The sequence below is a fragment of the Pagrus major genome, chromosome 2 (assembly GCF_040436345.1).
Source record: "Pagrus major chromosome 2, Pma_NU_1.0".
In the NCBI taxonomy this organism is placed as follows: Eukaryota; Metazoa; Chordata; class Actinopteri; order Spariformes; family Sparidae; genus Pagrus; species Pagrus major.
In genome coordinates, this window is record NC_133216.1 from 3,728,005 (window position 1) to 3,752,260 (window position 24,256).

Consider the following 24,256-nt stretch of genomic DNA (forward strand, 5'->3'; position numbering starts at 1 on the left):
GGTCATAGTTTGAGAGAAACGTCCCGCAGCAGAAGATGGGAGAGATGCGGCTTCATCCACAAATTATCACCGCCGCGGATTTTCTCCTCCAGCCCGTCAGATCCGCACAGCAGCTGGAGGAGCAAATAAAACACACATCAAGACCGTAGAAAAAAAAACAAAAAAAAACAGCTTTTCCTCCAGATGACTCACAGGCTGCGGCCAGGAAACGAGGCTGTGCATTGAGGGGGATTTCTAACAGGATGAACAGAGGAGCTGCGGTCATCCTTCTTCCTGTCCTGCAGCAGTGAAGGTCACAAGAGAGAGTCCAACACAACAACAGTGTGCACAGTGTGTGTGTGTCTGTGTGTGTGTGTGTGTGTGTTATTACCAGCACATATTACAGTACAGATGGTTTTGATCCAACATGGATGCAGAAAACCTTCAACCTGCCTCTGAACATTATTATTATCCGTCTCAAACCTCCAGAAGAACATTTATAATAAGATCCTTGTAACGAGCATCAATAAGAAGCTTAATAAACATGTTTATTGTCGGATTATGAGGCATTTAAAGGAACAATATGTAAGATGTGGCCAGAATGTCAAAGATGTCTATGTACCATCTACTGAGGCTAGCGTGATAACCAGCTGTTCTCTCATTATATGACTTTGTACATCAAGAGGAGATAGTCCGATACCCCCTGTAGATAAATAAAGCAGCATTTCACTACTTAGTCTACTAAATAAATAAACAAACTCATGAAATGTGAATAGAGGAGATATTTTTACACTTGTGGTTCTTATAAAAGAGAAAAATACAACCATACACCGTCTGCATTCAAGAGTCTCTTTGACCAAACTTAAATGAGTGTACGTTGTAAAACTTCATTTAAACTCACCAACACACTCTTAGTTTGTCTTTCCACCATCACCTCTGCTCTTCACAGAGTAAGATGTGAACATATTCACGCTCTACATGCTGTAAATCACCTCTGTACTGTATCCCCTGTCCGTCTCAGAGGCTGCGTTCAGTCCCAGTCTGGTGTCCAGCCGTGTTCGCTGGGAGGCTGGTTGGCATGGCTAACTGAGCTACTTGCTAACAGCAGGTAGTCGCTTCAGTCGAATAGCTGCAGCACAGAGCATGATGAGAAGCAGGAAGCGGTTGTGCTGCCCACTCAATATCTTGGAGCTACCTTTGAATTTTGGTTTGCTTTGCAGAGTGCTTTGCCTTTTTTGTGCAGCTACTCTGAGTTGAAAATCTCTTAACTGTTTTTCAGAAAGGCGCTGGTGATGTCACCGACGCCCTTTTTCCTTTTTCCCGGCCTAGACGATAATATTCACTATATTTCTGTCTCCTATGATGTCATGCAGCCTCATCCTTCTCGCTCTGATGTCTTGATGTCATGTAAAAAACAAACGGATGGTAAACCTCAAAGGGGCGGTGTCGATCATACAGCGGCAGGTGTCAAGATATTGTTTTAATAATTACCTGCTAATTAATGCATAATTAGGCATGTTTTAATCTCAAGAAAGCAACGAAAAAAGATTAGTTAAGGTTTAACAATTACAAAATAGCTAAGTTGCTAAATGTGTTTGTAATGCTGAAGAAACTCACAGGGCTTCGATTCATTTTTTGTAAGCAGTCTATAAACTAAGATATTTATTAGCACTTACACAAACTTGTAATCTAACAATTAACGTGTGAATTACACTATTATTAACGCTTAAATAGTCGTATTACTGCTACTAAGCTTATAAGGACATATAAGAGCTTTATTACCTGTTAACCAACGCTTGTTACAAGACATGAAATAAAACAGACCTCAGAGGAATACATTTATTGGCTAAATGAGAAAAACAAAAACCGACGTGTGCTTTACATTTCATGTGGGAACACGTTTTGGAAAGCTGTACAAACATCAGGGCTCTTCTCTCTGATGGGAATATTGATTTCATTCATGGCTTTGACGACATTAAAAAGCTACAATTTGGGATTCATGCTAGTCCTGATAACTTTATGAAAACAGCTGCACACACCAATCCAGAAAGGCAAACCTTGTTAGTTCTCAGAGCGATTTCATGTATCAAACAGGAAGACGTTGTAGAAACAGATGTACACTGAAATATCCAACTGCCTTAAATACAATCAGTCATCGAAGCTCAGAAAAACAAAACATCCAAATGCAAAAAGAGGAAAACATAAAACAAAATATTGTTTTCATAGCCCCCAGGCTACATTCTGCACAAACACCCGACTCTGGAATGTTCTTCTCCGTTTAAAAACTGTACATATTGCGGTTCCTTCCAACCCAAATGCATCATATTTATTCCTCTGGTACAGAACACAAAAACATTAAAGCATCTCATTTATCTGCTCGTCACCAAACGACCACAGGCGAGCCGGCTAGGCTACGACTAACATGATTCAAAGAGCCGTTTGCAGAAAACAAAACTCAAAAACAAACCAAACTGAAGCCCTTGGTCTGCTGAGGTACGAGTGAATAAAAAGTTCATTACTGCAGGAGCGATTCATGTTTCACTATCTCCAAATATTACACAATTATATCTTCAAATCCTGGCTGTCGACAAAATTAAAAAGACTTCATGTAAAACCACCGATTTCGTTTTAAGTACGTCAGGTTTTTTCCATTTAAAAAAGGAACATTTCACCCAAAAATTTAAATTCAGGGGGCGCTTACACGACAATGGTTTTTGCCTAAAAAGGGCAAAGAGTGAAATCTTTTTGTCTTAATTCACTTCATTGTTGTTTAACTGCAAAGTTACACCGGCACCGACTAGCCTGGAATGCACAATAAAGCTTTTCAATCATTTTTGTGGATCACCACGTTGTCGTATACACGCAGAACTTCCATTTTTAGCAAACCTGTTGTCATGTAAACGCTGCCACAGTCATTATCTACTTAGCCCCCGTTAGTACTTAAAAAAGGATGTAAATAATATCTATTCAAATAAATTTGGGATCTCAGGGCTTCTGGAGACTTGGATTACACTGAACGCGCTGTAAGGAAACATATTTATGTTTCTGCAACGCTGTTTTGCTGTGAAGCTCCAGAAAAGTTTTGTGGACTACGAAACTTCACCTGACTTTTCAATCAGCATGGGGGTGAGGAGATGAGGCCTGAAATTTAATCTTTGGGTGAACTGTTCCTTTAAGCCTTTTTGACACTTAAATTTAAAAACAAAATTTCCATCTAAGGGGAGAGGACGACTCGTATCAGACGGATATGACAGTTTTCTCTTAAGAGCTGATGATTCACAGCCCATCAGGATCATGACAGCTCCGTCTGAATCACTGAAAACACCAAACGTTTTCTGACTATGAAGCAGAATTACATAATTCGATAAAAAAGCAAACGGACCAACTGATCTAAGTACATAATTAGCATTTTGATAGATTTCGAGCCGAGGAGGAGATGTGAGGAAGTCACATTGTGTTCTGTCAAAGTGCCCTTAAGCAAGACACCTGATCCTAAAGTTAATCCGGGTGAGAGCGTCAGCCAAACGACGGCGTGTTGCTCACAGCCAGTCGCTCACTCCGATTCACATCTGACTCACATGATCACTGAAGTCAGTTATTCTACCACACACACACACACACAGACACACACAGACACACACACACACACAGACAGAAGGCCTGCACAGCTGGCTCTGACGTAAAACATAAATGACATTAAAAACATCCCGATCTACCTGCAGTGCAGCTCATGTAAACAAGCTGAAGAACTCTTACTGTTCATGTGTCTTTAGACGTATTCTCGCTCAGTGGGATCTGATATGAACAATAGTATTTCCCTGTAAAATCTAACAAACAAAGTCATTAAAAGCCACAAAATAAAAGCAAAGAGCAGGACAGGCTGGAGGGTGGAGTCCCATCTCTACATTATGAGGACTAATGGATCTGAGATCACTGTGATGATCAGCCGCCACAGTCACTCACAACAGATGTTTAAAGTTTCAAAACTAGAGCCGCGATGAGTCTGTAGTGAGACGGCTTTGCATGTGAAGGTTAATCCAATTTTGTTGTGCAGGAAAATTAAGTCTGATGATGTTTTTCCAATTATAACCTACAATAACAGTCTTGTCTGACGTCTCGTTTCCACATCGTTAGTTTTGTGTCCCGTCGTGTTCAACGTGATGAAATACATTTCTTTTCAGGTGGGTAGAAACGCCACCGCTAACACGAGAAAGGTCATTTTCTCTGCTTTTATATGCGTGTGAATGTTATCGAGACAAAAACAGGCCAATAACGCGTGGTGACACATAAGTGAGGCCTGCCAGGTGTGGAGCCGGCGTTATAGAGCCAGAGATATTTTGTTAAATGACATTTCTACAGATGTGGCCTTTTGGACAAATTGGATCAGGCTCATTTCATTTTCCTTAATCAGAAAACCCCTGTGAGAACGACAGATTAAAGCTTTCCCGTATTAAAAACCAGTGACTGAATTATTTTCATACCTTTACACTAAACAGAGTGAGACAAAACCTGGCTGAGAGGTGGCTCAGAGGTGATCCAAGAGACTTTAAAACAGCTCAGAGAGCTGAAGAGAGGCTGCTCCATGGTGGCGGTGTACAGTCCTCCTCATGATGGTTTGAGTCTTTTTTTCTTTTTGATTCGATGTGTGACGTCGCTGCAGTGATGAGTAGTGTGATGCTCTTCATCCATCTCATGTTTCCATCCTCCTGAGAGGTGGGTCTGTTTGTTCCCAGCAGCTTCAGCCTGTTGATACAAACACAGGGAGGAAGTGGTGGTGCAGCGGCCAAGAACATGTGTGAGTGTGTGTGTGTGAGTGTGTGCGAGTGTGTCATTTTGCTCAATGCTTTTATCCAAAGCACATCACGGTACCATAAGTGTGCACATTCATAGAGCGAGCCGCCCCGGGGGAGGATCCTGACTGCGACTATAGCAGCATTATTTCCGTCACTCTGCACATTCAGCTCGTCTGCTGCTGAATGGGACAAATCATCACATGCAGAGCCCCTAATGATCTATACTGAATCATCCAGCTGTACACGTGTACGCACACTTTCCTGATCTCTACGTCACAACCAGCACTTTTTGTGGTTCAATAATGATCGAGGGTAACGTTTATTTTTCTGGACTGGAGAACAAATTCATAATGTAAGGGTTTTCCACTGTGTGGACATCCACTTGACGTTTTCATCTTTCATTTATTCTTCTTTAGGGGCCAAAACGTTTTCAGATTGTTAATCATTCATATGTTGTCTGAACAGGTGATTCCAGTTATGTAACTTGTTAATCTGTGAGCTTTAGAGGTGCTGGCTCCGCCTGTGTGCAGTTTTAGCAGCATCTAAGTCTTTGCAAGAAAGTGAATAAGTTTAAGCACGTATTTTTATTCCCCACCTAATTGTGTCAACATCAAATCTGTCCTGTAGATGAATTTACAGATTATTATAGTGAAGGTCAGACGCAGAAATACAATGTTGTTCAAAATGGGCAAAATAAGAAAACTACTTGGTCAAAGATTTGAGATGCATTTACATAATTAAAGTGCCGTCTCATCAGCATATTGTCAGAAATGTTTGAGGATGATGCTTGAGTTATTCAGCTTGTTAATTGTGAATAATCTCTGGTTTCTGTCCTCCGCTGTGACAGGAAACTGAATATCTTTGGGTTGTGGACAAAACAAGACATCTGAGGACGACATCTTGGACTTTGGGAAACACTGATCGACATTTTATAGACTGAAAAACTAATCGACAGATTCGTCAACGACAAAAATAATCGTGAGTTGCAGCCCTACCAATGACCCAGCCCTACTGTAAACTCTGCTGCCTGTACCCTGTACGCGTGTTTGGGTGAAGTTAAAGGAGGGTGATTTGTTTGTCTTTAAAACAAACTGACTGGAGGATCACCAGAACTGTGTTAGTGTTTTTTAAACAGGGGTGCATGCTGGTACTTGAGTGATTCACGTCATTCATCTCCATCCACGGTCAGATCCTCCACTGTGGAGTCTCACAAGATTTAATTCGATCAGACTTCAAACGGTCTCCGTTCTGTCTGCCCATCATCTGTCCAGCAGGCTGCAGCTCATTTCCTCTCAAAAGCCTTTTAAAAACCTAATTGTGCCTCTAATTTCCCTGGTTTCCTGATCTCCACCCCGACACTGACACACAATAACGCTGCCACACAGTCACATCAACAGATGTGTGTGTGCAGGCGTGCACATGCGCATACACACACACACACACACAATGCCCACATGAGCTCATCTGCTGTTTATCACAAATGAGTCACCAGGCGAAGTGTAAAAGCAATCAGTGTGTCATTTACACCACAGAACAGAAGACGATGGTGGAAATCTTCTGACAGTGAAAATGTTTCATCTGGTATTTTAATTTTAAGTTCTAGTGAACTTTAAAAGTTAATTACAACGAAGAGTTTAACATGTTTCTGCCACAGGTCTTCATTAAACAACAACGAGAGAACTAAAGAGGAACCACATTTTCCTGATCAATCGATTAATTGTTTGGTTTGTTAAACCTTAGAAAAGAGTTAAAATGGCCAATTTCCCAGTTGTGTCTTCAAATGTTATTTTGTCGGACCAACCGTCCAAAACCTCAAATTTATTCAGCTTACCGTTGTATAGAGCAGCAAAGATTACTTAATTTATCACTTAGTCAACTGAAAGGAAGTCACTTGCCAATTATTTTGACAACTGATTAATCAAATTCAGTTAATTTTCAAGAAAAAACGTCAAACATTTGCTGGTTCCAGTTCCTTAAAAGAGCAGATCAGTCAATAATGAGAATAATCGTAAATTGCAGCCCTTTTGTTTCAGTTCTTCTTCCACAAACCAACTTTGTTCTTCTGTCTTTATAACTGATGTATCTGGATTTTAATCTAGCCTCAAGCATCCTTTGACCTTTTCACTGAGGACGTTCCTAATGATACATTTCTCTTTCGTTTAAACGTAGACTACCTGACAAGACTAAAAGTAATAAACAGTGAAAACTGAGCACACATTAATCTATAAAAAGGTTAAACGTTGTCCGAAATTATTGCATGTATTACATATTAGAGGCAACTGTGTACAGCCTCGTTAACATTAGTAATGATTATGTTAATAAAACAATAAAGATAAGTTTATCTGACTGGTACTTCTGGTGCCCGCTAGTGAGGGTAGAAACATTTAATGGACTAGTCGACTAATCTTGCACATCCCTACTTTTAACTGCATCCTGTGTAGCTGCAGTAGTTTATCTTTTTTAAATTACTTAAGGAAGACATGTGGCTGAAAGGTGTCCACATCATTTTAATTCTATACTTCAATGTTTAAGACAAACGTGGAAGATCACTGAGGCCATTTTCAAAGTGCCTCTCAAAACTTATCTATTTGCCAAAGTGATGATACCACAGCCACAGCTAAGTGTTTGTGAGGGAGCGACTAATGACTGGACTGGACTGTGGTTTACACTCACTTTTGAACCACTGTGTGCAGAAACACAAATATAAACATCACGTGGAGCTCAACGAGGAGAAAACACTGACTCTAACCAGGGTGAGTGGTCCCTTTTCCCACCGGAGGCGCCCACACTGAAATCCTACACCCTAATGAATCACGGTACCATGAAGTGCTTTGGTTACAAGTGTTCACCGAGTGGAAATGTCATGTGGTATAATGTTCAGGAAGTGCAATAAATAACAATAAAAGCTTTTTATGGGTTGGCATCGATAAACACAACTTCACATCCATTATTTCATCAGAGGACATAAAACACAGTCATGTTCAGAAACAGTGAAGTCCTCATGCTGAGGCACCAAAAGTAAAGTTATCATTTTACTTTTGTCCTAAAAGTTGGACCACAGATGCTTCACTGTTTGGACTGATTTCCTACTCTGAGGTGCTTGATGAATACAGGCCCTGATTTTATGAGTCGATCCCCAAGCTCTTATTTGGCTCTGCTCAGACGCATGTTGTCATCCATGTTGGCTGACGCATCGCCCTCTCAATCTGTGCACCATCTTAAATCCAGATTTGTTCAGGACATTCAGAGATTATTATGCCAGCGAACACATTCTTTGAGTCCCTAAACATAACAGGTTTATCTACTGGGATCGTTGTTACATACAGTGATTTATGAGCGTAATACTTTTGATAGGCAATGATGCAGCAAAGCACGTCTAACTGATAAAAACAAGGTAGTTATCTGGGTTCCCAAGATGCCGTGAAGGTACCAGAAAACAGGTGACGCACTGCAAAGGCTCACAGTTTACTTCGATTCCTCTTTTTCTCGCTCTGAAGCAGTAGATAAAAAAATATTTGATTTAAAAAACTGGCATTGACACCAGGAAAACTGACAGAGCGAGAATAAGAGGCGTTACACCACAGTTTGGTAAAGCAGGTAGCATGCCATGCAATGATGTAAGCATTTTCATCACAGCCAGAAAAGGGTAAAAAAAACAAAAAGAAAATAATTTACATGACACGGGAGATGCACACAGGAGGAGGGAGGACAGGGGCAGTGTACAGCACACAGGGAGTAAATACAGAAGACCATTACAGGAGGTAAAGTCAGTACATTCAGTCCATCACAGAAGGAGCAGGAAGACAGCCAGGAGGAGTTTCAAACAGGAAGTGGGGTCCTGATTGGTTGGAGGAGGCAGTGATGCTGCGACAGGCTCGTGACAGATCCAAAAAAACAGGCAAAACGCTGTGCTTGTATGCGAGTGTATAAATATCTCTTTGGATTTGCCATCAAACGGCTCCTCCCATCATTTATTTAGACATGCGGGGGAAAAGTAGGCTGAGTGAGCGGGAGAACCACAACAAGGAAAACAAAGATGAGGAAATCAAACAGACACAAGCACAGAAATTAAAAGAAGAGTGAAGCGTGAGTGGGCGTTAGACGAGCGCAGGGGATTTCTTACAGTAAGCCACAGTCTCAAAGTCAGTGATATAGACCGCACCTGAGGACGTCTGCTCTGTCTCTGCTGTCGGAGCAGTGTCGGTCTCAGCGGGCGCAGTGTCGGTGTCAGCGGGCGCCGTGTCGTCATCTTTCCCTCCTGCTGGTTCAGAGGAGCTCTGGTCGGCCTCCAGAGTGGCCGGAGGGGGGGGAGAGTCCGGTTTGTCTACTCACAGAGAGAAAAAGAAGAGTGTCTGATCCATTCAACTGATCTGTTCAGTATTTATCACCATCCAAGAACATGTTTGTGTAAAAAACGTTTATGATCAAAGGGAGTTTTGGGCAAATTAACTGATTTAGTTTCATTTTTAGCTATTTTTAACAGTTTGGCTGTGGGGACGGCAATGATAGACTTGGTCCAGAATATAATATCGACAACAATTGGCTGGAGTTGCTTGCAGCGGTACAAGTAACCCACGGAGCTACCGTCGGGACTGTCAGGACTGATCATGAATACTGTGTCTTTTAGTGCGTCACAGAAACGAAGCACTTCAAGCATCGAAAGGAAAAAGTAGGCAGGCAAGAACAGAAAAGATGGGCTTCACATGGTGTTTTTAATGCCCATTATGAATCGCTCATATGGAGAGGGCAGAAAAGAGTACCAGCATGGTAACGGCAGCTTGTGAGAAGTGCCAGTACGCAGGAAAAAGTCATGTTGAGCTACTTGGAGGCAGCGGAAACAAGTTGTTAACACAAATTTGATACATCATCACATTTACGTTAATATGGTGATCTTGTATGCAAACAGCTGCTCATTTACATTTCCAGCAGAGCAACATTATCATTCATATGGAGTCGTGTCCACAAGATGAATGTACTTCCAATATGCACTCTCTTTTAACTCTCTTTGGTCTCTACGTTCTCCTAAGAGAAACATCTTTTTTGAGATTTTCTTTACCTGGCGATGGAGCAGCAGGTGTTTCCTGGTCCGTCGTAACAGCAGCCGCACTGACCTCAGAGGGGGCGGGGTCAGATGGCGGTGGGGCGGGGTCAGATGGCGGTGCAGCGGGGGAGTCTGGCTCTGGTTCTGACACGATCACAGTCTGCTGGGGTTTAGTCTTCTCTGAAGGAGAGGAAACATCTATGGCTGAGCATGGAAGGCAAAGAGGGATGGGGGGAGGTGAAGATTGGGGGAGGAAAAGGTAAAAGAGAGGGGAGAGGGTGAGGAGGCAGAGAAGAAGAAGAAAAAGTAGAGATGAGACCAGACACAAGGAAAGTCGAGCAGAGAAAATGAGAAACATAATCAAAGAGACAGAGAAGAAGAGAGAAGAAGAGAGCTACATTTCAAACAGCATTTCTTTCTCCCACCAACTTTCAATCCCGACATCGAGACAAATCACAGACATCAGAAACTCTGTGATTTGAGAGAAAGATCAGAGTGATAGATTCCTTTTTGTATTTCAAATGAATCGGGTGTTATTTTGAATTATTTCCTGCTTGACTTTTTGAAAAGGTGACACCTCAGCAAGCATCTGTACCTGTATCCTCCTCTTTCTGTGGTTCAGCTGGTTCAGCTGGTTCACTGGAGCTGGCAGCTTGGCTCTCCGTCTCCTCCTCCTGCTGCTCCTGCTCCTTCTCCTGCTCCTTCTTCTGCGGCGGGCTGGCCTCCAGGCTGGGAGGTTTCAGTGGGCTCTCCCCTCCCATGCTGCTTCGCGGCGACAGCATCTCCATCTCCTCCCCCCAGTCTGTAACAGGCTGGTGGCTGTCCAGCGGGGAGAACGGGCTGAGGGGCTTCCCTCCCTCGGGAGACTCCTGAACTGCTGCCGGTGGCGGGATGTGGACCTTTGGCCTGGGAGTCCGCTGCTCTTTGGGGCTTCCTGCTGATCGAGAACGATGTGCGGGAGATACAGAGGAGTTGTCTTTGCTCTTGGATGGTTTCTCGTTCCCCTTGTCTTTCTTCTCGTCGCCCCTGGAGTCGTGTTCTGAGTCACTCCCTTCCTCCGCGGCTTCGTCTTCGAAATCACTGGCATCCTCCCATTCGTCCTCATCCTCCTCCCCGTCTCCATTTTTCTCCTCCGCCTGTGAAAAGATTGGATGAGGGGATTACTGGTTAAGTAACTGAAAAGAATTTGCACTTAAAAACCTGCAGTGAGTGGAGTGACCCATTTACACATTCTGTACTTTGGGTAAATATTGTTTTCACCAGGCGTCCAGAAATATGACCCATATATGATCTGAGCTTTAAGATTTGGTCTCTACAAACTCCTGAGGGAAAAATCTGGCTCTGTAGTTAAATTCCTGTTTCTTTCAGCAGTCTTTTGTGTGCAGTGTGTAGTGAGCGCATTGAGTGAGTTGCATTATTAATCCGGATGAAGCCCCTCTACCTTCTGTGGTGCAGCAGGTTTGGACTTCTCCTCCTGTTTCTCCTTCTTTTTAGGCTTCTCCTCCCTCTTTGTCTTGTCCTCTTTTTCCTTGTCCTCTTCTTCTTTCTCTCCTTCCCAGCGGTTGTCATGCATGCTGTTAAAAAAATCCAGTCACAAATAAACATATTATAGTCTCCTCACAAACACACATACAGCAGACTGAACAGACAATCTTTTCAGACATGGTGGAGGAGAAGCTGTGACGCTCAGATTCACCTGTAGCTTGGTTTCTGCCCTCGGCCCCTTCCTCTGCCCCGGTCCCCACGGTCCCCCCGGGGCCCCTGGGACCTGCCCTGAGACAGGAAGTCACCAAATGTCGGAGCTCTAGGAGGCCGCTTGCTGTCATCTGGAGGAAAAATTAATGGTGAAAGTAAATCACATTGCTTTGGTAATATTAAAACTAAAAGGTTGGGGTCAGAAAGGGGAGGGACTGACAGATGATAAAAGAGATGATGGATGTTCAATGTCATACAAAGTGGTGGTTCCTCTAAATAAGACATTTAAATGAGTATTTAGTAAAAACGTAACATCAGAGTCGAGACTTGAGTAACAGTGACAGTCCTGCAGAGTCCATCTGAACTCTGGGACAAGGTCAAACGTCTATTAGCTTGGTGGTGGGTGATGGATGACTCCGACTCCCGATGACTGGGAGGGAAGGAGAGGACATCTTACACATTTTTAAGAGGATAAACTGAGCTACAGACTGGCTATGAATACTGTGTGCAACAGTGAGAAAACATGTCTTTAAAAAAGACCCTTTTAAGATCACTATGGTTGTAGAAATGCTGAAACTGAGCTGTTCAATAGCAGCATACTGTACAAGAGGCTGTAATTTCAACATTAGTATACAACTTGCGTCAACAGAGTTCAAGTGTTTTACAGTTTCTGACGAGCCAATTCTACATGCTCATCGAGCAAAAAGCCGCCGAAAAGGGCTGTCCAGTGCCAACAGCGAGGGACACACCGTACCAACTACAGCCACAGATGCTCACTGACTGACCTCGTTCCTTTTCAGACAAGGTGAATCATTTTGTTTTTATATAAACATGATTAGGAATTAATTACCAAAAACATTTTAAAAACCTTGGGTAGGAAGATTTCCACTAAAGAAGCTGTGAAAACACACAGTGGGTTGTATTTTCTACACAAGGGATACTCTAACAAACCTTATAGTAATAAATATAATTCACGATTTTCTATTTCAGTCACAAACTGTGTTACAAGCAAAGGACCACTCAATCCCAGTCCTAATTTATCAAAAACGAGAGAGGATGAAAGGAGACAGAAATAATGAGAAAAATATTGGAGGAAAGAAATGATGGTAGTGTGGAAGAGATGTGACACAAAGTAGTCGATTAATCATTTCGTTTCACACAAAAATGTCAAACGCTTGCTGGTTCCAGCTTCCTAAATGTGAGGATTTGCTGCTTTTCGTCGTCATTCATGGCAGGAAAATGAAGAGTCTTTTGGTTTTTGGAGTGTTTCTTTGACAAAAGCACTTTGAAGACGTCACTTTGGGCTCTGTGAAATTGCAATGAGCATTTTTCACATTTTTTTGACATTTGTAGACTAAATGATTAATGGCGAAAATAACATGACAGATTAATCCACGATGAAAATTATCAGTAGCTAGGAAAATAAAAAGGCAGTGAGAGACGTAGAACAGATGAGCAGATGATGGGAGGGATGAAGGAGGGCCAGAAAGAGGGGCGGAGTGTATATATATATATAAATAAGAGTAAAGTATTGAGGTGTGAAGGAATGAGAACAGTCAGTTGAGGAAAGTAGTGAAGGGAGGGGAGGGAGAGCAGAGGATGGAGGAAGTAAAGAGAGAGAGAGAGAGAGAAGGTCAGAGACCAAAAGCAGAGACGGGGGATAAGAGCATGAAGGGGGAGAGAGGAGGGGAGGATGTGATGAAAAAGGTCAGAAAGAGAAAGATACAAGTACAAAAGAAATGAAGGGATCAGTGAGGAGAGGATGATAATGAAGAGATTGAACAGAGCAGCTCGGGGCTGTGAAGAGGACACTCAGTCACTCCACGCACGCACGCACGCACGCACGCACGCACGCACGCACGCACGCACGCACACAAAGCGAGTGCAGGCTTTAATGTGGGGCAGGTGTAATGCCATAATCTGTGATATACTCTGCGGTGGTTACAGTCAGACACAAAGAAAAGATAAAAACAGGACCGAACAGCAATTAGAAATAATTCTCAGCTTGTTTTTGAACCTTCTCACAGAACAATGACGCAATCACTGCGACCAGTGATCAGACTTTCAGCAGATCTCCGGCCGTAAAGACGGCGAAGATCACCCGCACGGTACTTAGAGAAGGCAACACAACACTGTGAACTATTTACAAACACTGTTGGACAGATTGGTGTGTGTGTGCAGTCAGAAGCTTTTAAAGTGCTGCCAGCCTCGGGGAAAGATTAGCAAATCCTTACAGATGCTCACCCAATTCCAAAGAAATCCCTGAGAACGACTGGACTCTGTTTGACCTCCACGTTTACTGTATCTGCATCAGTACGGCGGATTTTATTGATACAAATTAATTGTATTAGGGCAGGAAGTGTGTAGGTTAAAGGGTAACTCCTCTGTGGCTCCGGAGGAAGCTGCATGTAATCTGATAAATTGCCTCCAGTGAAATCACTGGTCACTGCATTGTGGGTAATGTAGGCCACAGGTTTTTGAAATGCAGTCCACTGGTCTAGCACTACACTCCAAAACACTGTTGGACTCATTATGGACATTTTAAAAAGAAATGATCAAAATCAACACAACACAACCAGAGCTATCACCTGTTTTACTCCACACATTCTTCTTCCTTTTCCAAATCTGTCTGCATTACCCACAATGCAATTTAGCCACTGAGTGACATCACTGGAGGCAAGTCAGCAGGAACCAGGGTTGCACACGGTGAGCCAGGCTGCTTAAACACAATTAACTTCTATTTTTAACAGTGGACTAAGTTGAGTCCAGTTTTGTGAGTCAGGGCTGAGTTTGGTTTTGGGTGAAGCTGTTGTGTTTCAGACACACACAACTGGAACAAAAACACACAGTTTAGTCTCAGTCCCATGCTGTGGTCTAACCTGAGGCCCTGCCCCGAGGCTCTGCACGAGAGTTACGGCCCCGGGCTGCAGAGAGGACACACACAAACACATTACAGCACGTCTACCACAAACACACACACAGACCTCGTCCGTAAGACAAACGAAATAAATCAAAGACATCAAAACTATGTAAACATTAATAATCTAGCTACTAAACTGAAACTTATGATCACCGGTGAGGTAAATGTGTTGTGTGGTAACTGCTTCTTGTTTTATCAAGTTAGAATAACCTTATTTTAGCACATAGTCGGAGTAGTGCCTTTATTTTTAACTTTTAGATTTTAATCAGTGCAGTCAGATGACGTCTGGTGTTTAATTAAAATATGTAGTTGGGCTCCTTAAATGTGAACTACCAACACCAAGCGACCAATCGGAAGAAAGAGCAGCATTAAAGATGCAAAGCCACTTAAACAGAGTTAGACTTGGTTTGCTGCTCTGTGTGTCTGATGTTGTGGCTTTAGTCAACAGCCATGTCCTGGGACTACGACCGTCCCACAGTAAATTATTTTATTATCCGGATGACTGACTGACATTGAACAACATACATGCGCAAAGTCAAGCCATAAAGCTCCTCTGTTGACACTGTAAAGAGACGACCTCAGTCTCAACGTTTTAAACTGAGTCAGTCTCTGGCTGTCAGGGTTAAATGTCGATTTACATAGAAAGACTAGAACTACACTTGATCTACTGTTAAACTCAATTTACATGGCCTTGCATATGGTATCCTAATATTTACTTGTATTTTAAATTCAAATTGATCACATATTTTATCAATAATTTATCCTCAGAAGAGCAATTTAAAAAGTACATACGGCTGAGAACACACACAAGTATCTTAGTAACAGAACAAATAAAACAACAAATAGTTAAAATATGTTTTGCTAAAATGTAATAAATCTATTTTTTGGCTGTTTTTTGGTGGTCACTGCTGTTTATCTTCTTGTTGTTTTTACCTCCTTCACTGAAGGAGGATCAGTTAGCGCCCAGAAACGAACGCTGGGGTCCTTCTGAAAGCTCCTCTCAGATCAGAACGACCGCAGCTTAAGAGGTTGATTCGGACTCCGGGGAAATTCAGCGAGCATTTACATAACGAGCTTAATCAACTTAATTAGCTGGAGGAGAGAGATGGTGTTGTGTCCTATGATGTGTGTGTGTGTGTGTGACGACAAGTTGGATTGACACGGGATGGAGGAGGATCAACGATCTGCTGCTGTCCTAGTCCTGCCAGCTGCTGTGTAACCACGGCAACAGCACATTACTGGTGTGTGTGTGTGTGTGTGTGTGTACTTGCCTCTCCTGCTGCCCTGCTCGGGTGTGTTGCCCTCTGCAGCCACATATGGGTCCTCCTTGAACCTGTGAAAAAAGCCGTAGGGTCAGACAAACACGCACACACGGATACACACCAAGCATCAGTGTGTCCTTCTTGTCACGAAACTCTGAGCGCCTGTCAGTTTGAATAAAGGCGACGACAAACTCTTTCTGTCTTCACGTCCTCCGTCTTTGACGAGGACCTCGGAGGAGACTTGATGTATTTGCTACGCCATTTGCCATTTTCTACGATGGACCACAGCTGAGTTTACTGAAGTCTCACTGTGGCCATTTTGAATCACTGCTCGACTTGAGATTATAAACAGACTCACCGCATGAACAGAGAGGTGAACACACCACGGGGAAGGAGAAAATTTGGTGTAGAGAGGAAAACGTGCCCTCGTAGCTCTCTAGATAGATTCAGGTAGATTTGGGACGTAATTCACTCATCTGATATCAGACTGATGTCCACAGCTTCCACAGTCTTGACATTTTAAAACTTTAAATGGTTGATAATGTTGTTCAGTTTTCTAACATTTTTCCAAACCAATCCTGTGAAATGATAAAATGATGCACATGTTGGTAACAGTCACTCATGGTTGGGATGTTCTCTTGTGAAACCAGTAACTTAATAAGGTATAATTAGAGTAGAAATATGACAGCTAATTTTGTTGTCTTTGTGACTTTGAGTGCGTTATGCTTTTGTGAATTAGTTATCTTGATGCTGCTTACATCCTCTGTGTGCTACATCTCCCTTTGAGATACGTACATGACTTTTTATTTTCAATGTGATCAAAGTGGAGCTGCAACAATGAGTCGGCTGACAGAAAATTAATCATCAGTTATTTTGATAATTGAATGATTTTAGTCCAAACATTTGCTGATTATTGTTTCTCAAATGTGAAGAGAATTTAAGATGCTGAAGACGTGCACAAACAGCAGATACTCTGGATTGTGACCCACTTGAAGCTTGGCACCGTTCCTCAGGCAGCATCACAGAAATCTAGTCAAAAGGTTCAGTGTCTCCTGAAAAATAAATGTTCTCTCACATGTTCTCCGTCTTCTGTGCATCCCACTCTCGTCTCCACTGGCCCGTAGCATTACGATGGCGTGCAAGTCTCTCCTCATCAATCTGCTCGCGCTCCTTCTTCCAGCGCAGGTACTCTGCTCTCTCCCGGCCGGTCATGGACATGGTCATGTCCACAGAGCCTTTAGGACCAGGCCTTCGACTCTGCAGGGACAAGAGGGGTCACAATGTCAAATCCAGGGTGAGGGAAATTATTAATTCCACAGTAGAAAGGATAAAAATTAGCCAAGAATGGTTTGGTTGTTAATTACTCACAGTCCACTCTCTCTCCAGTTCTGTCCCTGTCTTCACGTTGTCAAAGTCCAGCCCTCCCCAGTTCCGTACATGTCTCCTGCTGCCCTCCTTGCGGTCTATGTCTGGTGCTGGCCCTGAACGTCTCGGGTCGTCCAGGAAGTTACGGATCGGTTTGTCTCCATCCGCCTAAAGAGAACAATTCGTCATGTAACAACAAGTATCCTCCACGTTCATTTAGCCCAAAGCATATTTCGATTAAAGTGTTGAAGCTTAATTTAGGTGTGGTCAGTTTCTCCTCAAATCACAATTCACAACATTGATAATATATACTTTTATTAAGGAAAAAGGGCATAGATGGGCAGCAGAATTTTAAATCTGGGACCAAAACAGGGACAGATATCATTACAAACTGACAAAAAAGGGAAAACTGAGTTGCGCTGCTCAATCAATAATATGAGACAAGTGATTAACGGATCAACAAACAAGAGCGTCTGAGGAAACTTGATAAAAAATAATCCATGAAAACAGTGACTCTCTCACCCGCTGTCCTCTCTCATACTCTGCTATTCTCTCCATTTCTTCATTCATCTTCTCAATGTTCTGTCGCCTCTTCTCCTCCCACTCCTGTCCAAAAAAAACAGAGTGATATATTACAATTTATTACTTTACACATACCGAACATTAACATTGGCATTCAGACTGCAAACAGCCTCACAGGATTTAACACCTCAGGAGTTCACGGCGGGAAATATTTTTTTACAGCTGCAACTAACGCCTTTGCAACCCCCCCCTTTCTGACCTTCCTTGATTCCTCCATCGGCTGCTCATCTGTTGTGTCTCTCACTTTGACTGCCTTTTATTTTCTTCATCTTCTGCGTTCAATCATTTCTTTTCGAGCAGCAACTAATCTGTAGATTATTTGCACCAGTATCTGATTCATTGTTTTTTCTATCAATGTCAGAAAATTGTGAAAAATGCTCATCACAATTTCCCAGAGCCTAAAGTGACGTCTTCAAGTTGTTTCTTTTGTCAAACCAACAGTTCAAAACCCAAAGACTCTTCATTTACTGTCATAAATGACAAAGAAAGGCTGAAAATCTCTAAGTTTTAGAAGCTAGAAGTAGAAAATGTTTGACAATTTTGCTTCAAAAACGACTAAAACAATCTGAATATTTGGCAAATAATTTTCATTTGATCAACTAATCAATTAGTCAACTAATTGTTGCATGCATTTAAATCACTAAAGTTTCGTAGCTTACTACAGAAATTAATCCGTACTCACCTTTGATTTCCTGTCTGTACCACCTGGTGTCACGCCTCCTCCGCCTCCTCCTCCGCCTCCTCCACCTTCTCCTTCACCTCCTCCTCCTCCTCCTCCTCCTCCTCTTCTCCTCCTTCCTCCTCTACGTCCAGGGCCTCCTGACTCCCCATGTTCTCCATCTCTGGGTGTCCTGGGTTCCCTGGGCTCCCTGGGCTCCCTGGGTTCCCTGGGTTCCCTGGGTTCCCTGGGTTCCCATTCTCTCCTCTCCGGACGGCCTCCTCCGCCTCCTCCTGCTCCTCCTCCTCTCTGACCTCCCCGACCCACTCGTCCAGACCCCGTCCTCCTGGGGGGGCTGTGGCTGTCGCTCGGCCCTCCGTGGCCGTCGCTCTCCTCTGAGGTCTTCCGGCCACGAGGTGTGCTGGGTTTCCAGTCATTCACGACTCTCTTCTCCTGCAGGAAACACAAACAGTAGTAAGGGTATGATCAGAACATTTAAATCATAGTTATTGAGCGCTGTATTTTCATTGTTTTGGCCGACATAGGAGGGGTCTCAACATGATGGTCAGAAACTTCAGGGGTCATTAAATAATCCTCACATGGACAGAAGATGATCAGGATACATTTTCAAAAAATTACATTAAAATGAAACCTTTTTATAATCCTTTTATGTCCTATTCTACTATTACGAAAGCGTACTCTGGATATCCAGCACCTATCCCAATGCGTTTTTGTGAATTTGCACACATCTACTATCATATTCTAATACCTGGCTGGTAATAAAGGTTTGTGGGTTGGTCAATGGGGGGAAAATTAACTTCCTGTCCTGAATTTAACTCCTGTACCTTTCATTTAAAACAGGCTCCATCTCTTGAATCTGCAGAACTGATGCCATATAAAAAGTACAAAAGACTAATCAGGGCCATGGATTATGCAAAACTACAACCTGATGAACTCAGAGAGACTGCGAGGTGATGAACAGAAAGGCAGCGACTGTTCATCGGGTTTTCAAGGAGCTCTTAAAGCACAGGGATCAGATGTCTGTTGTCAAGCTTTAGAGAAGGTTTAACAGACTAATTAACCAAATTTGACCTTTTGATTTGAATCAATAGCCATTCAGACAGGTACACGTGGAGCAGATGCCACCCTGTTGCCATTGTAACCTTCGCAGGTTGAACATCAGGGGTCTGAACTCATCAGTGGTCATTCTGAGGCAATCTGGACCTCAGCAGGAGTCGACTGCCGTCTCTTAGACCTGATTAGCACCAACTTCAGCTGACCTGCTGCAGTCCACAGGAGGCTGATTAGAAACATACTACGAATTTCAATTACCTCCACTCCGGCCTAAACTTTACTGTTTGGTTCACTCTCACAGCTCTCTTAGTGTAGTTTTTGGGTGCAGCATGCAACTGTTTAAAACACCAAAGTCCCACTGAACCCTACCTGCTCAACAGTAGACAGACACCGTTAGAGACTAGTGGAGCATTTAGCAGCTGAAAAGACAGATATTTCCCTCAGAATATCAGACTTGTATTCATCTGGTGGAGACAAACACGACTCAAAATAAATGATAATGTTGCTCCAGAACTGCTTGATGTATAAATAGGCAACTGTGCCAACAAGTTCATCACATGAACTAAAAAAAAGTTACCATCTATACAGAAACCTATGAATACAAGCATATAGTCCATCATCTTTCATTTATTATTTCAGTTACATAAAATGCATGAATACTGTCGCTGATTTGTTTTCTTATACCGTGTTGAATTTGTATGGATTTTTGACAAAGTTTCTCTGTGCAATGAAGCTTGAAGCTCAGTGAGCAAACATCAATACACTCCAGCTGCACTCTTTTATTTTCAGCTTCAGAGAAAATTGACAACATGTAGCTCACAAAATGACCTGTTTGTTCAGTCTGTGTTCTCATGGTGCTGGTAGACTGCATCGTCCTGTACCTTGCAGTACACGATAACAGATGTAACAAACTGAAATTGTACACTGAATATAAAGATTTGGATAAACAGATTGCAGAGCTCGTTTTCCAGGACGTTTTGGTACTTCAGTACTGTACTGTTCACTCTGTGCCCGGGTCTGTTGCTATAACAGGTACAATCATCTCAGCTCTGTTTTAAGACATCTGCCAGGAATGTTTGCCAAATCAAATCTTTGCACAGCAGAAGCAGAGGCACAGTAGGTGCATAGCCAACCAATACAGGAACACACACTAAACAGACAACAGATGAGAACTTCATTCCATAAACTCTCATATTTTAACTTTGTTATGTTTGGATTTAAAGCTAAAAGCTTGATTGTTTTTAATGCTGTCTTTTCAAATTATATTAGGCCAATGTAAGAAGTGAGGTGAATTATTCAGCAGGACTTCCTGATGGCAAATCTGACTTTACAAGACTTATTTTACATGAATATGATGAAGTACCGTGACGTTGACCACTTCAGGTGCTTCTGGTAAGTGTGTGATATTTGTAGGATCTTAAGTTTGTACTGTAAATTAAATATATCATAGATTATCGCGCATGCAACTGCCAGTCTACACATGTGACACAAGAGTGGATGCAGAGAACTGATGCGGGGCATGGTGGGTACACTGGCAGGTGTGTGATTGGTAAACTGATCACAGTAATGAGAATCTGTCAGAGTTTATAAGCTGCATCATCATCAAACAGATAACGAGGTTATGTTTTCCACAGCCAACAGATCATCAACAAACAAATGATTTTAGAGGATCAATCCGTGAGATTGTGGTGAGCTGTCATGATTTTAAAAAGGTTTAGGATCCACATCATGTCTTACCACTATCGGTTTAGAAAGGTCGACTGTGACGGTGAAGTTTTCTTTCTCCGTCTTCCTTCTGTCCGTCTCCGGCTCATGGGGGGGGCGGGGCTTCCTTGGCGTTGTCACAGCAATGCCTTCCTGCTCGGCCTTCTTCTTGTCTTCCTCTATTTCCTGTTGAGATTGAGAGACTGACTGAGCGTGCGGACACTTACGCAGCCGTGCCCCAAAATAAATATATTGATGATATCATGTTTAATTGAAAGTCACCCATACCAATAATACTTACGGAAAATGCTTAAGGGGTCTGATATTAAATGTATTTAAGTATAAAAAGTAATTTTCTGGCAATACATTTCTGAGAGTAAAAGTAAAAAGGTAGATTATACATGTATTTACATGTACGCATATACTATATACTATATACTATGGGTCGACCGATCAAATCATATATTCAGCATTTTTCTGATTCTCTCTCTGAATCAGCATTTTGTTTTTAATATCTGGTTCACAATAAAATAATTAATTAAAGTAACTAAAGGTAACAAATAAGTATAGTGGAGTGCAGATGTAGAGTATCTGACTCCAGTAGGGTCAGAATCTGCACCGCACTCCCAAAAATTATCACAAATTAAATGAAAATAGTTGGTGTGGTATTACAGACTCAGTACCAGTTATTATACGGGAAAAATAAGAGCTCCAACGACGTAACATTTATGTCTTCATAAAGCCTTCAGTTGGGCTCACTGGAGCCATTTTCAAACTTTCTGAAGGAAATGCTGGTACTACTGATGACCTAAGTTGAAGGGCACATACAAACATACATTTTGTGTGTGCGTTTGTGTGTTAAACCCAGTAGTCCGTACCTGGTACCTCTTGACAAGAGCTTCATTTTTCTTCCTCAGAGCTTCGATTCGTTTGTCCAGCTCTGCATCCTTCTCCTCCTTGGTCTTGAGATCCACCGCTGAAGACTGGTACAGAGAGGAGGAGGGTTAGGAGAGTAAAGGCCAGTCTGTCCTAAATGACTTAAAGAGAACACTGGACCACATGAAGTACTGTAAAAACACAGATAACACTCTTTACTATGTTACTATGTCTAAGAAATTAACTGGTTAGATGGACAACAATCTTTAGAAGCAGTTTGTTTTTGGTGCAGACTTGCCAGTTTGTACCTAAACATCACCTGTACAAGAATCGTAATTTTTCTCATTCTTACTCACCATAGTTGCCTCCGACTGTCTTCATACACAGGTGGCCAACTGCTTCTTCCTCCTGTGGTGAGGAAGATGAAGAGTCAAAGATTAGTTTATTAGCAGTTCTATATAACATTAACAAAGTGCTTTTTTTTTTACATCCCCCTCCAGTCAAAGATTTCTGTTTCTTATTGCGGTTTCACTTCAGCTTCACTGTGCAAAATTGTATGTGCAGAGTAGATGGCTATTTTTTACATTCACCTGCTGAAGGAGGAAAGGTTTCTATGCTAAACTTGGATTTGGCTCTGAGGCCTATAACTCAAAGCTAGGGCTACAACTAACAATTATTTTCACTGTTGATTAATCTGTTGATTATGTTCTTGACTAATTGATGAGTTGTTTGGTCTATAAAATGTCAGAAAATGGTGAAAAATGTCAATCAGTGTTTCCCAAAACCCAAATATTCAGTTTACTGTCATAGAGGAGGAAAGAAAACAGAATATATTCACATTGAATGAGCTGGATTCAGAGAATTCTGACTTTTTTTTCTTAAACAAAAATCAATTATCAAAATAGGTGCCGATTAATGTAATAGTTGACAACTAATTGTGTATTCGATTAATTGTTGCAGCTCTACTCCAAGCATGAGATAGAGACATTACAGTTAGTTTGGAAGCCAAGTATTGGTCCAATATTCAACTTACACATCAGGGCTCAAAAATAAGGATTGCCCGATTGCCTGGGGCAAGTAAAATGCCACAGCAGGATCATTTGTTTTTTCCCCCCAGCTGATGATAGAAGAAGTATTTGATTGAGCCATCCAAATAAAAGTTAAACATGACAATAAACTTGAGTCTTTGCTGTGATTTGATAACCTCCTATATCCATCTATCCATCCATGGATCCCCCAGGAGGAGCTGGAAAGCGTTTCTGGGGAAAAGGAGGTCTGGAGTACCCTTCTAAGCCTGCTGCCTCCGCGACCCGACCCCAGATAAGCGGAAGATAATGGATGGATGGACAACCCCCCTTAAATAAATCAATCCGTGGAGGGGCAAGTAAAAATCGACTTTGGCCAGGTAGATTTCTGACCCAGTTGCTGAAAAAAAATCCATTAACGTTAAACTCTCTGCACACGGGTGATGTGGAAACTTGAAGCCCCCGGTGCATATACAGCGAGAATGTACTTAACAGTGAAGTAGCTCATGAAATAATCAATATTTACAAATTGAAAGAATCTATATTTGAGGCTTTATGAAACAAGTGGAATCTCTTATATGTCTTAAAACATGTCTGGAAAGTCTTATTAATAAAAATCCCAGATATCTGTAGGCTACATCAAAGGAAAAATGACTTTCCTCCATTTTCTATTGCTCAATAATTATGATGACAATAGTTCAATTGATCACTGATTGAAACCATAATTAGCTGCTGTCCCACTGCTCCTGTCTGAGGGTCAGACGTGTCCCGATCAAGGTCACAGCTGATCACAGGTGAGGTTACAGCTGATCACAGGTGAGGTCACAGCCAGGTGTGAGCATGTGGAGCACAACAACCCAAATGAATAAATCCTCAATGTGTTTCCAAAGCTTCTGTAAGCGTATTACAACTGCAGACAGGAGTGCATGTACATTACCTGAGCCACGGCAGACACGATGCTAAACAACACGCAGACTGTGGAGGTGAAACCGGCCACATTAAAACCAGTAACATCCCAGTTAGCAGCTACACTGATCGGTTTGTTGTGCTCTGGTGTGCTGGGCAGTAATGTAAGCACACTGAGCCATGTCTGACACAAGGCGCCGAAGCCCCCACGATGGAAACACACACGACACACAACTAAACAGCGAGTTACACATTTACACGCGTTTAACTCACACTTTGTGTTTGATACCTGTATCAGGGCGACTTGTAACGACTGTAGAGCAACGTTGAGTTCTCGTAGTTCTTCTGCCAATTCCTGCTCCTCAGTGCGCCCTCA

At 42.3% G+C, this 24,256-nt stretch overlaps 1 protein-coding gene across 1 annotated transcript; it reads right to left on the reverse strand.

Moving 5' to 3' along the window:
* Positions 1 to 1,804: 1,804 nt before the first annotated feature.
* ccdc9 (coiled-coil domain containing 9) lies at positions 1,805 to 24,256 on the reverse strand. The gene is made up of 16 exons (XM_073486657.1): positions 24,170 to 24,256; positions 22,306 to 22,357; positions 21,952 to 22,056; positions 21,107 to 21,259; positions 18,320 to 18,748; positions 17,578 to 17,661; positions 17,059 to 17,223; positions 16,766 to 16,947; positions 15,700 to 15,761; positions 14,388 to 14,432; positions 11,510 to 11,639; positions 11,255 to 11,387; positions 10,409 to 10,949; positions 9,829 to 10,017; positions 8,935 to 9,096; positions 1,805 to 4,722 (listed from the first exon to the last, which is right to left on the reverse strand). Exons 2-16 carry the CDS (start codon positions 22,306 to 22,308, stop codon positions 4,718 to 4,720), a joined length of 2,388 nt encoding a protein of 795 aa, XP_073342758.1. The 5' UTR covers positions 22,309 to 22,357; positions 24,170 to 24,256; the 3' UTR covers positions 1,805 to 4,717.